Genomic DNA, 17515 nt, shown 5'->3' with positions numbered 1-17515 from the left:
CACAGAGTCCTTATACTTCTAACACACTTCTATCAATTACCAACATTTTAGGAAAGATTATCCCAGTAGAGTAATGCTATGAAAATCAGCATTATTATCAAATGCAGGAGTTGTTTAATCAAACAAAAAAACACAGATGACGAACTAATTTCTGAAATATTTGGTACTTTCTATGTGGTCATTAAAATCATTTCACTTTAAACAGAAAATTTAAAAATCAACATAATGTACTAGGTATGGGTTGATCGATTTAAAAAAATATTAGCTGAAACATATTTATAACACATTGAAATATTTTTAAAAGTACTTAAAAAATGATAAAAATACATAAAATAATTTATTGGCAAAGTATGCAGATGACATAATTCTTTTTCTATACAGTGCAATCAGAACACCAAGCATTATAAACAACAACTTGCGTATCAGCAAAATTCTCAGATACATAACTTGTATTACTGAAAAAGATAAAGAAAGCAAACTTCTTTTATCTCGCCATAAAAAAATTTAATACTAACTTCGCATTCAAAATCAATAGATAAAACCAATCATAAATACAAACTATAGTTACTAACTTTAAAAAAAAAGAAATTGATAATGAGGAGAAAGAATAATGAGTAAGAAAATAGGGCAAAATGTAGACTATTACAAACATGGTGAGAAAATTATTTCAGTTATGAGACAGCAAATGCCCAGTCAGTTGTAATAATACCCAATTGGTATGACATACTATTCAGCAAAAGAAAAGAAGGTATTTACATATTAACGCCACCACACTACGGCTTTATTTAAAAACAAAGTAGTCAATCGGATTTCGGTGAAAAATGGGCTGATATAGAGTTTAACATAGATTCAAAACAGTCTCTGTATTAATTTTAATAAATGGTTATTTATATTTATTTATTTTATAAATATAATTTAACCAAACTTAACCTACGCTCGCTAACCTTGACTAATTAACAGGAGTGTTTTGATTATTTAAATAATAAATAATTGCAATAATTACTGAATTTATTAAATAAATACTCAGAAAATTACGGTGTTAATTAGTCAAGGTTAGCGAGTGTAGGTTAAGTTTGGTTAAATTATATTTATAAAATAAATAAATATAAATAACCATTTATTAAAATTAATAAAGAGACTGTTCATTTTCCATCGAAATCCGATTGACTACTTTGTTTTTAAATAAAGCTGTAGCTGCGGTGGTATTAATATGTAAGTACTGAAAAGAAATATATTAAGCAAGAGACGTAACTGAGCATCTAAGAGATGATGGGAACTAAAAATGCTACTGAAGATTACAAAACTGTAATAGGGAAAGGAAAGAAGGGAGTAGACAGCATGTGACCAGTCAGAAAAATGAAAGAGGATGTTGACATAAATAATTCTGTAAAAAATACAGCTGTTAATAGCAATCTTCCTTTTTAAAAATCAAAATATACATTTGAATGAATTTTTTATTTATTAAAAGTGGTCATTATCTAAGTTTCTTTTTTGTATTGCTAAATTTATATCTGCAGGTTAAATCTATATTGTTAATGTTTTCCCACTATTGCATTTGTAAATAGAGCTGAATATTAATGTTTTTTGCACCACTGTAAATCAATATAGGAACCGTAGTCATTCTTCAAGTAGCTCTGTGTTTAATATTATTTTAATGGGCTGAACAGTTTAAGTAATTAAACTATCTAAATATATGCAATAAAAATTCACTAAGTACCATGGCTTAAAGAATAACTAAATATTTTTATTATTTACTAATAATGTTGAATATTTACGTCTGTTTACAATTGCTAAACAGTGTAGCAATAAAGCAAAAATTCTGATTCTAATTCTTTATTCTTTCTCAGGGTAATTGTTTTAAGCAGTTTTTATATAGGTCTTTTTTGCCTTTATAAGGTTTGTTTGAGAATTTACTGCTTTAACCAAGTTAATGTTTATATTAAGGTGTGAAAAATCACTAATTTTCTTTACTAAAGAAAAGATATTTATGAACAAAATTTTACAGAAAATATTCTTTTATAAAATACTTGAAAATCCAGTTATGTAATTTTTTTTTCAAAGATTGTAATCCAGTCATTTTCCCACAATAATAGTAATTCCTGGATGAGCAATTCTGCTAATAGAGATATTGATTGGTGTTGTGAAACATCTACAAGCATTTATTTAAGAATTTAGAATATGAATTTTAATTATTCTGTAAAAATTATTTTTATTCCCTGTTTTGTCACACTGAATAGAAAAAAATTACGTTTTCTGTCTCAATGTTAATTGAAAGTAGTTTATTTAATAATTAAATGAACTTATTTGTTTTAATGGTTTATGATTAAATTTTGAAGCAAACAAAAAATAATAAAACAAAGTAGAATATAAAGAAGCAGATAAACAGTCAAAAATATATTACATACATATTTCTTTCTTTCAGAAGTTTGTCTCTTCTGTGACTTCCTACACCTATCCATTAACAGAAATATAATTTCCTTATAACGTTTTATAATCCATTTTGTAGTTATGTATTAAAGGCTGTTGAATTTAAGTATTTAAAAAAACCTTTCGGCATGCCAGAAGGCGGAGGTAGATTTCACTGGTGCTAAGTGGAGATAAAAAAATTTGCACGTTAAAGTTAAAAAATAATCTTCAGATTTATTCCATACAACAATGATTGCGTGAAAAAGCATATATATTTCACATGTTTAGCATACTACAAGCCGCACAATGGTTGGTGGTATAAAAAACTTTACTTAGATAAGTTTTAAGCCCTTATCCAAAGAATAGTAAGAACTTTAAACAAGCTCGATATTTTACTTAATAAGAAAGTTATAACAATATTTTGTTTTTTCGAAAAAGCTCTTCATTTCCATCCACATGATCCGATTTTGGCTGTTAACGAACTCGACCGAGATTTTGGGTTGTTTTTTTTAAGTAATAATTTGAAAGTGATTGGTGCAAAATTACGCCAGTTAACGTGTTCACAAGAATGTGAAATATTTATAAATTTTTGGGCTGACGGTGGTTTTGGGGTCTGGGGGATGTGAAACTTGAAGATATATCGAAACTTTCCAGAAGTCGAATCATGGTATCCATTACAATAAGTAGCTTTCTTATGAAATCTACCTTTAAAACGAACAACTTTTACTGCTTAACTTTTAGCGCACTACCACATCGAATTTAGTACCAGACACATCAACATTCTCTTGAATACATTGCTCTGTTGAAATAATTAGATACTTTTTATAATTAAACTTTATAATCGTTTTTCGTAAAATACCTAAAACATTTGGTATTTTACGAAATACATTTATATTTTAAAATACATTATATTTTTAAAATTGAGAATAAAAAAGTTATCGATGGTATTTTTATCGAGTAATGTTTACGCACTTAAATATCGATACATTTATCGAACACGAATGTTCCAATAACATAATGCCACGCTCCAGCAAGATGCTCTGTAGTAGTGCTAGCCGGTACGTATTCAGTTATCTAACATTTTTGTAGTATTTAATGTCACTGTAATATTGAGAACGATTATAAATAATTCTAATTACTATTACGATTATTAAATATCAAGTTTCGTATATGTATGTGGTTAAGACCTTATATCAATGCCGTAATTGTTTATACTGCTTGTTTGTAGATAGCGTAGAGGGTTACCTGTATTAAGAATAGAGGTTTATTTTTTAATAAAAATAATTTCGGCTTTTAAATTATTTATTATTATTTAAATAATTTTATTTTGCCTTCATACTCATTCGTTGCTTGTATTTTATTACCCAAAATGTAGTGGAAAAACTGGTATATTCTTTTATAACCTATTAGTTTGTCATTTATTAATTTATTCATTAGTTTAATAGGTTTTAGTGAGTTTAAGTTAAGAAAATAGTTATCATTTGTAAGAGAGCGAATGAAGTCATAATTTTGTTATTACATTGAACCGAATTCAAGTTATATTGACGTGTAAATATAGGCGTTTTTGTTTATGTCATGCTTCTACTTATTTTATGCTTTTTCGTTGGTATTTTGGGAAAATGTTATTTATTGAAAATTTAATTTAATTTTTTTAAAGTAACTTTAGTGTTTAAAAATTAGATTTTTAACTTTATTCTAACTGGTAATATTAAAGAATTGTTTATTATCTTGTATTGTTTATAGCAAAACACATTTAGATAAAGTAACATTGTTTTTAGTTTCTACATATTACAATAAATATATGAAAGTTTTATCAGGAATTAAGACAAAATTAAAATTTTGTAAATAAGCTTGCTAAATTGTTACTTTCTCTCTTACAGATAATAAATGACATAAGAGATGACTGTATTAAAAAGCAGAGGTTTACGTATGTCTCCTGAAAAACAGGAGACGTTATTGAAATTAAGTATATTGTCATTAGCTGCTGTTCTTTGTAAGTATGACCTTTTTTAAATAGAATAATTTATAGTTTTATTTTTAATAAGTTTTACTGCCATTGTTGTTTCCTCTTATTTACTGGTGATATCTTGTATTTTGACTATGCTCTTTAGAATGTGATTTGGTTTCTTTGATTATGACTTCATGCAATGGTGATTTGATGTAGGAAGAATGACTTTGGAAGTCATTTTAGGATTTTACTTCATAGCAACCACCCTGCTATATTTGTCAGTGCTATTTTGTATGTTTACATTCTATTCTTTAAACATTTTCCATTGCCTAACTCTGCCAGGAAATAATATATTTGTTCAACAGGCAACCTAGTTGTGATTTTTGCTTTGTTTAATATCAGTAAGCCTCTTTGCAATAAACATGCCTTCTCCTACAGGGTTCCTTTTTTCTTTCACTTTTGTATTGTAGTCTTAAAAGAGCTCACTATTACCTCTTTCCATTACCAAAACCTTCATCTATATTAAAGTCTTATAATTTCTTGAGGTCCCTTTTTGATTCTTTGGGACCAATAGGTTTGACATTTAATAGATGATATCTAGAGTGTGTTATAAGGAACAATAATGGAAGCTGAAAAACTTAATGTAAGCAAGGTGTCATATCTCTATTCATTTGTCCTGTTTAAAAATTAGGTTTCAGTGGCAGTCATACATACTCCTAGAATTCTAGTGTTATAAATTATCTGTCATCCATTTACTATGATCCTATTGATAAGGGTCTGTAATTTCCAGATGGCTCTCTTTTAAAACCTCCCATCATGATACAAAATATTTACCAGTGTTGATAAGAAAGTGGTTCAAGGATCTTCTGTTTCTTCTTGAAAGGTTCATTCCCAGTTTTAGTTACAGGACGTGAAGTAGTTACTCTTTTCTGGTTGATGTTTGACTTTCCACAGGCATGATGAGGATATTATCGTATGTGGGAGGAGTTCCTATGAATTAAATATAGCTGGTATGAAGATGATAATATTTCTCCTTGCCTAGGATTTTCATTCTTATTCACAGTATTGGAGAAGATATTTCTGAAGCAAAACTGCATTAAAGGCAAGCATAATCTATTTTTTATACGATATAGATCACAGTATATTCAGTAAGGAATTAGCTTAACAAAATGCTTGCTAATGGATATGATATGTCATTTACTAGTTCAGACTCTAATGCAGGGTTTGGTTATATTTTTCAGAAAAAAGGTATAAGGTAACTGAAACTTCATCATTGTGATTTAGGTTGATTTGTAGAATCTTTGCCTTTTATCATGCACTAAAATAATACGAGGTCCATTCAGAAAATAACCAAACATTTTTAATTACATGCCAACATAGATATTTAGTGATGTGCAGTTGGTAGCATTGTGTTCAGCATAACCCCCTCTGTAACCACATGTTCTTGGATTGTTGTTGCCTCATTTAGTTTTTGTGTTATTGTTATTTGAATGCAATGTTTTTAAGTGTTAATAGCAATTTTTATAATGTGCAATTTTCAGGAGCAACGATACAACATAAAATTTTGTGTGAAACTGGAGAAATCTTTCACAGAAATGTTTCAAATTCTGAAACAAGTTTATGAAGATTTTGCTGTGGGACATACACAGTGTTACCAATGGTTTTAATGATTTAAAAGTAGATGTCGGTCAATATAAGATTACCCTTGACCAGGAAGGCCTTCGACTTCAACTGATGACACCCATGTTCAGAAAATCAATGATCTGGTGCATCCAAATCACCGATTGACTGTCAGAGAACTTGCAGAAGAGTTTACCATCCTAAACTCTTCTGCCATGACATTTTTACTAAAAAATTGAACATGTATCGAGTTGCAACAAAGTTTGTTCCTCGTTTGACGCCAAACGCCAGAAAGAACAACAGCAAGTGGATGTTTATCAGCAACTTCTTGAACAAGCCAATGATGATGAAACATTCACTCAAAAGCTCATAACAGGAGACAAAAGCTGGGTTTACGGCTATGACATTGAGACATAAGTTCAAGTATCACAATGAATTGGCAAAGGATCTCCCTGCCCCAAGAAAGCACGTCAGTCTCGATCTGATGTCAAAGTGATGCTCTGTATTTTTTGACTTTAATGGAATTGTAGATTTTGAATTCTTGCCTCAAGGTGAAACTGAACTGTGCGTACTATCAAGACGTTTTATAGCAGTTACATGATAAAATCTGCAAAAAAAGACCAGAGTTGTGGTGAGAGAACTCATAGTTTCTTCACCACAACAATGTGCCCACACACTCAACTTTGTCAATTCATCAGTTTTGTGCCAAAAATCAGATGACTGTCCTCTCTGAGCCTCCCTACTAGTCAGACTTGCCTCCTCGCGATTTTTTATTATTTCCAAAAGTAAAAATCAGTGATAAAAGGACCCCGTTTTGAGACCTGATGACATTAAAGCAAGTTTGTCACGAATGTAAAGGGCCATTTCAAATTAAGCTATCTAGGACTGCTTTGAATAATGGAAACAACGTTGGGAAAAGTGTGTAAATTGGGAAGGGGAGTACTTTCAAGCGACAAGGACCAATAATTTGTAAAACTAATCATAAAGATTGAAAAAATAAAGTTTGATTATTTTCTGAACAGAAAGTAGTCGAACATATGTTTGGTCATTTACAAACTACAATAATTTCTGAACAATAAAACAAATAGCTGATAACCTAATCCTCTAACTTTCCAATCTGGGATCTCTAGTTTTTTCTTGGTTCTATCTATATCCTTCAAAAAGCAGGTTTCAGCATAGAGCAAAAACTTCTGGGTGATAGAAAAGTAATGTGGCTTTTTCCTTTTTTATAAACTTCATTTGCTTTACAAGTAACAAGAAGTTTTCATGCTTTAAACAACAGAAGCTAAATCTATAAAATGGTCGTCAGACAACATCACTCTATTACTTATACATTTACCCTGGCCAGAACAGTCTATACATTCCAGAATGCACGTAGAAGTAAGCGCTCCAATATCGTCTATTCATGTCACATTGCTTGTCGTAATCTTAATTGTTCCTACCTAAGCTGGAAGGGTGAGAGCTGGAGAGAGTAAGCTTACAGCAGCCTTGTTGTATTTTGATCCTTCAATCGGGAGGGAATTTAATCATTACCAGTTAACATCCTGCTTCCTACTTGCAAAGATGAAGTGAAAAGAGGTGATATAACTAATTTACCATTGACTTTATTATAATACAGTGTGATTAAGTACAAATCTATATGAATGTTAATAAAAGAACAGTGATTTTTTTTTTGACAGTTCTGAAACAATTTATAATCTCTATTATGATCTCTTAATTTAATTTTACTACAGAAATTAATTTCTACTGTTTAATATATATATATATGTATTAAACATTATAGTAGAATCAAAAGTGATGTAAAACAAATTTCTATGTTCTAAAAATGTCATTTATTTATTTATTTTTAATGTACATTTTTTCTTAGATTTTTATCCGTGACTGTGTATAATAATTTTGTAGGCAGATGTTTTAAATTCTGTTCTTATTCTTTGTAATAGTTTCGGTATTGTTTAACTGAATATGTTTATCTATTTCAGCATTTGCTACTCGGTTATTGTTTAACTGAATATGTTAATCTATTTCAGCTTTTGCTACCCTGTTTTTGTGTAACTGGATATGTTTATTTATTTCAGCGTTTGCTACTCGGTTGTTTTCTGTTCTTCGTTTTGAGAGTGTTATCCATGAATTTGATCCATATTTCAATTATCGTACTACAAAATTTCTTGCTGATGAAGGTTTCTATCGTTTCCACAATTGGTTTGATGATAGAGCATGGTATCCTCTTGGAAGAATTATTGGTGGTAAATATTAACAATTCCGATTACTTAATTCATATTTTTGTTTAATATACAGGGTGATATTAAAGTATGAAAATGGCTTCATATTTCAAAGCTGAGGGATACTAAAAGTCAGATACAAGTACGGATCTACATAGTCACAAAATTACTAATTTATGGTGTGTTTGAAATTTTTGTGTGCCGTCTGAATCAAACTTCTTTTTTTTTTAATTTGAACGTGGACACGTGATGTATGATTTTACGAGAAAAATGATGGCGAAAATTGTTTCATGATAAATATATACGTTTTTGAGTTATAAGTAATCATACTTGCAAAAATGGAAAAATCACAGTAGTAATAAAACAAGGTAAAACATGTTGTAGTACTTTTTTATTTTATATTACCTTCAGAATTACATCCTATAACAAACTTTAAACACGAAGCTTTACAACAAACTTTGGGGAATTTTATTATTTTATTACAAAATTTTTCCATTTTTGGAGTTTTGATTGCTATAACTCGAAAACAAAGATATTTATTGAGAAATGATTTTCATCATCTTTTTTCTATGAAAGCTCACATTTACATCATGTACCATATATATGTCCACTTTTCACTAAAAATAAAAGTTTCGTTTTGTACAGTGGATCCAAAATAATAGACAAATATTTCAAGTATACCATAAAGTAGACATTTTGTGATTATGTAAATCCACACTTGTTTTGAAATGCGAAACCATTTCATACTTTTATATCACTCTGTATACTTACGTCATGAGAAAATTCTCGTTGGTTCTGGATTCATTACAAAGGAGGGATATTTTTTGTTTTCTAATATCATGGCTAGTTATCAGCTTGATGATTGTTATATTTTAGTGTGAGGAATTAATATGTAAGTTGTTTTACTTTATGCTTAATGATTTTTTTTATTTCAAGTAATCTTTATATTATTTTTTTCTTTTTATTATGATTAAAATTATAATGCTCAATTAGGAATGAAAGAATGAAATATTACATGAAATATTTGGCTTGGTAAACAAACCTTTAGTTAGCTTTTAATTATATTTTTAAGTTAGTAGTCTAAATAAAGAAATTACCAGGTGCACAACCAGAAAAGAAAATTTTACTCAATTAACTACTATAAGGCATTAATAAATAAAATACTTCATTTAAGCAGAATGCACACAGATTATATTACACTTGATGAAGGACTGTCACATTCTTACAACTTTTCTAAAAAAAATTTAACTGGAATCAGAAACATATAATATCTAGAAATTCATTAAATGTTTATTAGATTGGGTAAGAATATTAATGTAATAAAACAAATGACATATTTATCAGCCTGTCATAGTGTATGTTTTTGTATGTCATCCATACGTTTTGGATTGAAATCCCAGTGAGACTTCATATTTTTGATCCTACAAAATTCAGTTGTCATCAAGAAATTGTTGAGTATCAACATCAGGAAAAAATAAACACTGGCATCTAATATACTAATGTGCAGTAACAGTATATCTGATACAGAGTTCTATTTGCACAGGTTTTAAATTGTTTATATTGTTTAAAAATTAGCTCTTTAGAGAAATTATCCTGATAAGTTTTTGTGTTTCTGCTTTGTTAAATCTCTTTGACAGTTTTCAACTGAATACCTATTATTTTAATTTCCCCCTTGATCATTTATTTAAAGGAAATAAATATTCTGTTCAACATACATTTTTTTCTTTAAATTTTTGTAAGGATCGCTATCCTTTCTCTTCCTTTTTTTTACTTTTCCCTTTATCATCCTTTGCTGAAGACAATTTTAATGTAGAATATGTTCAACTAACATATTCTACTCTGTTCCTTGTAATCTTAAACAACTTAAATTCTGCAAGCATAGTCTTCTCAGTACTTATTAGTTTTTACTCCTCCTTCACCAAAACTTTTTTTGGAAATTATTTCTTTCTTAGTATAGTAGTTTTAATTTGACAGCAAGTCGATATAAATTTAGACAAATTAATACATTTTTATGAACTAGTGATTTTTATTCGGAAGTCAGAATTTGTTTTAATATTTTTTTTTTTCAGGGACAATATATCCAGGGTTAATGGTCACATCTGCTGTATTGTATCATGTTTTATGGATGTTGAATATTACAATTGATATCAGAAATGTTTGTGTATTTCTTGCTCCATTTTTTTCTAGTCTTACCACTATAATCACATACTTGTTAACTAAAGAACTAAGGGTAAGTGTGTTGTTTAGATTATATCATATTTTTATATTTTAAACAAAATATATTTTATTATTATAAGAACACGTACGGTTTTATTCTGTGTAATTTGTAGGATTAGCTGATTAAATGCAGAATTTGTGCATTATTTTAGGTATCAGTTACTAAAATCAACTGGTTTTTTACATTAATAGAAACCTCTTATAATTGTTATAAGCATTTAGAAAGTCAGTGAAATTGTTTGTAGAGTTATACTGGACATTACATGTAAAATTGTGTAGTTTTAATGAATATTTTTCATGTTTGAATATATTACATTATAATTGATACCATATATACGATTTTATAAATGATTGATGATTCCAGTCATCAATCATAAAAAATTCACTCGTCCAAATAAGTCATTTAAAAAAAATCATCAGTCATCAAAATCACCAATCATCTAATATCATCAATATCACAATATTATCAGTTCCAAAAATTATATCAATATCATAAATCACCATTCATAGATATCATCAATCATTGTAGAGCCAATCCATTTGAAGTGACGACCCATGGATGGTTGCTTTTTTTTGACCAACTAAAAAAAATTGAAATTTACCCACTTGTTTTCTACATGTCTCAAGACCTTAAAACTACTTTTTTTAAATTTTTTATTTAAGCAATTTACCTGTGGTGGCCTTTTTGTTATGGTGCGCATACCTATTTTTGTGATTGTAAGGGTTTAACAGAAAAAATCATAACTAAAAACTTATTGGTTCTGAAAGGATGAAAAAAAACCAATTTATTAATATTTTGTCAAGGTAAGTGAGATTGGTCCAGTGGTTTATTTACCTATCTCTCTTCTATATGAGAAAATTACCAATAAATTTGAACACGAAAAATAGTGAAATTTCACTTTGGTAATATTTTTCAAGAGGCAGGGATAGCATAAACAGTTTAAATTATTTTTTTATATGTATGCATGTATGTAACACACCCAAATGACTTTGAGAGATTGCCAATGAGTGTAGTTTGGGGTTAGGTACTGTAAATGAAATCGAGAAAAGGTTTAAGGAAACAGGTTCTGTCTCTCCAAAGAGAAAAGGAAAATGTGGAAAGAAAAAGAAAAACATCACACCTACACAGAATTGATGTTACTAATAAGAAAAAGCAAAATTAATCTACGATTGTCAGCTATTAACCTCCTTAATAGGGACTTGAGAGCTGGTGGGACTAATATTTCTGATATGACAGTTCGTAGAAGATAGTTGGCAGTTGGAAGGATTACTTGGAAACCTAAAAAGAAGCAGTTACTGATACAGGTTATGAAGACAAAAAGACTTCAGTGGGCAAAGGAACATAAAGAATGGACTATTGAGGTGTGGGAAACTGTTATTTTTTTAGAGGAGACTCATTTCTTTGTCCAAGGGAAAAGAGTAGCCTACATATGTAAGTCAGCAGATTAGAATACTACTACATCAGCACATTTGCAACAAGCTCCCAAATACCCAGCCAAAAAGATGTTTTGGGGATGTTTTACACATGAAAGGCCAGGAGCACTTTTGCCTGTGGATGGGATGATGAAATCGGACTGGTTCATCTTCGTTATTTCATTTTGTTCTCGTTTATTTTCATGCGGTAGTTCTCGCATAGGACTTCATGCCGTTGATTGTTTCTTCTAAATCTTTTTTACTCTCAGCTAGAATTACTATATCATCAGCAAATCGCAGCATCATTATCTTTTCACCTTGTACTGTTACTCCAGATCTAAATTGTTCTTTAACATCATTAACTGCTAGTTCTATGTAAAGATTAAAAAGTAACGGGGTTAGGAAACATCCTTGTCAGACTCCCTTTTTTATTTTGCCTTTCTTATGTTCTTCAATTATTACTGTTGCGATTTGGTTTCTGTAAATGTTAGCAATTATTCTTCTGTGTTTGTATTTGAACCCTAATTTTTTTTAAATGCTGAACATTTTATTCCAGTCTACATTATCAAATGCCTTTTCTAGGTCTATAAATGCCAAGTATGTTGGTTTACTTTTCTTTAATCTTCCTTGTATTATTAATCTGAGTGCTAAAATTGCTTTCCTTGTCCCTATAATTTTCCTGAAACCAAATTAGTCTTCTCCTAACACTTCTTCCACTCAATTCTTCTGTACAGAATTTTAGTTAAGAATTTTGATGCATGACTAGTTAAGCGAATTGCTCTGTATTCTTCACATTTATCCGCTCCTGCTTTCTTTGGTATCATGACTATAACACTCTTTTTGAAGTTTGATGGAACTTCCCCTTTTTCTTAAATATTAACACCAGTTTGTATAATCTATCAATCGTTTTCTTACCTGCACTGCACAGTAATTCTGCAGATATTTCATCTATTCCAGGAGCCTTTCTGCCATTCAAATCTTTTAATGCTCTCTTAAATTCAGATCTCAGTATTGTTTCTCTCAGTGTATGATTGTAATCATAATTATCATCAAATGAATAATTAATATTATCAGCCATCAAAATCATTAACTGCATTAATCATAAATATCATCAGTTACATGAATTATCCATGTCATCAGTTGCATGAATCATCATTCTTTATCATTGTATGCATGAATCACCAAATTCACCTATCATCAGAACCATAGGTATCATCAGGATCATCATCAATCATCAAAAATCATATAATAACAAATCATATAGTCATCTCTGATGTTGATACCAACAATTATTTGACTAATGTTAAATAATAAACATGAAACACTAGCAGCAAATAACGATTCATTATTACTCATGGAGTTTTAACTTCACTCTAATATATGTACATGTTTGCCAAGCAGTACTACAACTGTCAATTTCTGAACAATTCACACCCATGTATGTGTAATTTATTAGTTTACATTTTCTAATCTTTCTTTCCAGGAACAAGGATTTCAGCATTGTCATCTAGAGGTGTTAAAAAGTAGTTGTAATGTCTTTTTACCAAGGAGTATAAGATATAATTACTGGTATGAAATTTTAACTTACTTATGGACTTTTGGAAAGATAAACAACGAATGTTGTTAAATGTGAAAACTTTTTAACAAATAATGGCATAATAGGAAGTCAGTAATGCTAAAAATGAATGTTGCTGAATTTTACTTTTTCCATATTTACTTAGGTTGGTAATTGTGAAAGAGAAATTTCAGTGTGTGTAAGACATGAATTCCTTATGCGGCAATTTATCATTATACAGTTCATACAGAAAGTTGCTGTGCATTGGAATTATGGAAGTGTAATGATGAAACTTTCTTTATTATTATTTTTTATTTTTATTAAATAAAAAATAATCTGAATAATTTATATAAGGTGTTGAAAATGATCTCCAATATCAATACAACACTATATACATTTCAGTTTGTTTTCAAACATTTTAACCAGCTGATGTACTGGAATATCTTGTACATATGCCATTATTGTGGTTTTTAGTTTGCTAATTGTGCATGGTCTGTTGTGATACACTGCTTGTTTGGCTTCCCCCCCCCCCCCCCCTAGAAAGTAATCTGGGGGAGTCAGATTGGACAATCATGCCGGCCACAAACCCTTAAAAATGATTCATTCACCAAAGACATTTCATAAAAAAGTCATTGATCTATTAGTTGTATGTGCTGTGATGCCATCTTGTTGGAACCAACCGTTATTGATTTCTACTTCTGTTAACTGACTAATGAAGTTTATTAAAACAGCACAGTAGTGTTACTATTAATTGTATTTTCAAAAAAGATTGGATCCACAATGCACGTTCTACTTACACCGACCCAAACTCCAATTTTCGCTTTATGTAAAGGTTATTCGTGTATTCATGAGGGTTAGTTGTTGACAGCAGTTGTGTATTTTGTGAATTAATATATCCTCCCAGATGAAACCAGGCTTCTATAAAAAACGTAATGTTGAGGATACCTATGGAATTTTGGTCAATAAAACACTTAAACCATTGACAGTAATCTATTCTTTTGGCATGATCTGTAGGTTTCAGTTCTTGAATACACATTACTTTGTAGGGAAAAAGTTTCAATTCTTTTCTTAAAGCTTTATGTGTGGTAGCAAGTTTGATATCTTGCTGCTGTGCTATCTTATACATTGATTTTGATGGACTTTCAGCCATAGTATTCAAAATATCAAGCAGCTTCTGTTCATTTAGTTTAGGTGGTTTTCCACTTCAATCAGTGTCTTCAACAAAGCCTATTGCCTGTAATTTTTTGATAAGAATTTGAACTACATTGCAGAGAGGAACAAGATTATTTGGAAAATTTTCAGAAAACGTGTGCTCCATTAAATCAGTAGTTTTTATTGGATAACTTCACAAAAGACATGTTCAACAAGAAAAATGCATTCCTTTACTGAAATAACCGTTACGTTCTTGCAACTGTTGATTCTGATAAATAAAATAGCATGAAACAAAATAAAGCACATTCAATCATAACTCAACAGCTGACATCTTGGATTATTACTGAGAACGCCCAACAACCCCATAGAGCAACCAACGTAATGCTGAAAGAACAGAATGGACCACATAATTGTAAAGCATACTACACAGTGGCTTTCCAAATGTTATGTTTATAAGTAGCATTCCTTTTTTACTTTCCTAGCTATGTAGTTATACTGTAGAGCTAGATATGCAGAATACTATTTCAGGAAAATTATGATAATGAGATCAAATTTTACATGTCAATGTTTTATTGCAGATCTTTATGTTTCATGACCCCCTTAACCAAAAAACACAATATGAATCTTAGAGGTTCAATATAAAAATTTTGCTCATGATAGATAATTTTTTTTTAATATAATTCTTTATTTGCATGTTTACATGATTTACCTCGTTTTCTCTCTACATAGTAGACTGTGTAGGGCAAAGCCCTGTGTAGCCAAATGTATAACTTCTGGCTTTGCCAGTAAAGTTATAATCACTTTAAACTTTTTTATATACTATTATATTTTTTCAAAATGAGTATTTTTTCCACTTTTGTAGAATTCTGGAGCTGGATTAGTTGCAGCTGCTATGATATCTATTGTACCAGGATATATTTCACGTTCTGTTGCTGGATCATATGATAATGAAGGTGATTAGTTCAGTTTTTATTTTTAATTTTTATTGCACTATAAGAATGAATTTCACAATTTATATATATATAAATTATTTGGGTTGTTTTATTAACATAAGAGAATACTCTCTTCTAAAAAACAAAAATAAAGCAGCTTATTATATTCATACCAGAGCTGCAACATCATTTTTGTGTAACTGGTATGTTAACTTTCCATATACATTTTGCTATACGGATTTATTATTGTATATTTCATCCTGCATTATCATTTAGAAATACTAATAATTATAATGAAAGTTTCATGTAATGATGGAAAGTTATAACAACAGTTTACATCATTTCTATGACGTCAGTTATTCTGTACGCTATTCTTTCATCTTTTATTATGATTGCAATTAAGCACTTAATCTCTTCAAATGGCATGTTTGATCAGATTAGTTGACAGTTTACCTCTGGCCAGATAGAATTCTAATTGTTAAGCGAATGTGTTTGTTGCTTACAAAGTATGTAGTAATTTAAAATATTTATGAGTGCTGTAGTGTGATTGCCTTACAAAAGTACTTTGTCTTATTCTCACAAGTGTGATGTAAAAAAGTAAAATTAAAGAAGTTTTACATTTTAAATACATGAAAGTATGAAAACCAATTTGGAGCTGTAGTACTCCAATATGAATATTTTGTTGAATTAATTTGTTATTTGATGTAAGCAACTCAAAATTTGGTTATTTAATGTAATTGCTTTAAAAGTGTAAATAGTTAAATAGAAAGTAAAAGGTTTTTATTGTTATTATTAAATAACAGTGAAAGATATTCCTTTTTCTGTACTGGATTTGAATCTCCAATTTTTGCTATGAAATTTTATTTCCGTGTATTATGTTTAATGCTTTCAGATACTTTAATCACTTTTACAGAAATTAATTTTAATAAAGTTTTTTTTTTAATAGCAAAGTAATAAACTAACAGAAAAATAAACTTGACTGATTTGATTTCACTTGTAAAAAAATTCTGTTTATAAAAATAACTTATTTATAAGCATTGTGAAGTTTTATTACATTGAAAAGTATGTTTTTTTTGTATTGCATGTTACAGCTATTGCCATATTTTGTATGCTGTTAACTTATTATATGTGGATAAAGGCAGTAAAAACAGGCAGCATTTTATGGTCAACATTTACTGCGCTTGCTTACTTTTACATGGTGAGAATAAAATTTTTATTAGCTTAAATCAAATATTTTTTCTGGTTTGAAGAAAAATGTAAGCTCTTTCTTTGTTACATTAAATGTCTGATTTATCAATGAACAATGTAATAAATTTATAATGTAATTTGAATTCAGCAGAATCTTTCCACTAATGACATTTGTTGCTACCATGAATTTTTTTTACTTATTGATCATTTTTCTTGTAATTACCTCAATGGCAGAGTGGTAGCACCTTAGTCGTTTATCTAGGTTCAGTTCTGGTCAGGCTTAGCATATTTTATGTAGTATTTTCTAAAATGTATAGTATAGTATAGTAAATGAATAGTATTTTGTAAAGTGTCTAGTATATATTATCAAATACCACAAACGCCAAGAGTCTAAGGCAAATTAATCATTTAAAAATAATAGGATTTGTCTCACAATGTAACTGAAAGAATATTTTTTATGCTGCATTTTTTGTCAGAGTATTTTTTTATCCAATACATCAATCTTAATATAAATAGAGGTCACATCTCCTAAACTGTGGAACTGATTTCAACCAAACTTGGACAATTATTACTTCCTAATGTTGTTAGACATTTCTATCACAACCTCTATGTGAGGGGGTGAGAACCTTAAAACATTATAGAAGGTTAAAATTTTGGTAAATTTAGGAGTGTTTTAGAACATTTTTCAACATTATTAATTTTAGGAATTTGTAGAACTTACTAAAAATTTTTAGAATATTTTGGAGCAATCTAAAGCATTCCCAAATATTTTTTAATATTATTATTTTTTTTGGAACAGGAAGGAAAGACAACAAATGTTTACATGAAATCAACAAATGTTTGATGAGTCTGTCATTGCAGCCTT

At 29.4% G+C, this 17515-nt stretch overlaps 1 protein-coding gene across 2 annotated transcripts in view; it reads left to right on the top strand.

Annotated features, from left to right (window-relative positions):
- The first annotated feature begins 3402 nt into the window (after positions 1–3402).
- The window catches only part of Stt3A (catalytic subunit 3A of the oligosaccharyltransferase complex), a 47116-nt gene continuing 33003 nt past the window's right edge, over positions 3403–17515 (top strand). The window contains exons 1-6 of one of the 2 annotated variants that reach the window (XM_075380757.1): positions 3403–3464; positions 4287–4399; positions 8050–8217; positions 10263–10423; positions 15393–15483; positions 16554–16660. In XM_075380757.1, coding sequence (XP_075236872.1) covers positions 4306–4399; positions 8050–8217; positions 10263–10423; positions 15393–15483; positions 16554–16660 — 621 coding nt within the window. In that variant the 5' untranslated portion in view covers positions 3403–3464; positions 4287–4305. Of the gene's footprint in view, positions 3465–3559; positions 3579–4286; positions 4400–8049; positions 8218–10262; positions 10424–15392; positions 15484–16553; positions 16661–17515 lie in introns of those variants that run through there. The other variant, XM_075380758.1, reaches the window with a different exon arrangement.

This window comes from Lycorma delicatula, chromosome 12, assembly GCF_047948215.1.
Source record: "Lycorma delicatula isolate Av1 chromosome 12, ASM4794821v1, whole genome shotgun sequence".
Taxonomy (NCBI): Eukaryota; Metazoa; Arthropoda; class Insecta; order Hemiptera; family Fulgoridae; genus Lycorma; species Lycorma delicatula.
This window is presented reverse-complemented; position numbering and strand designations above follow the sequence as displayed.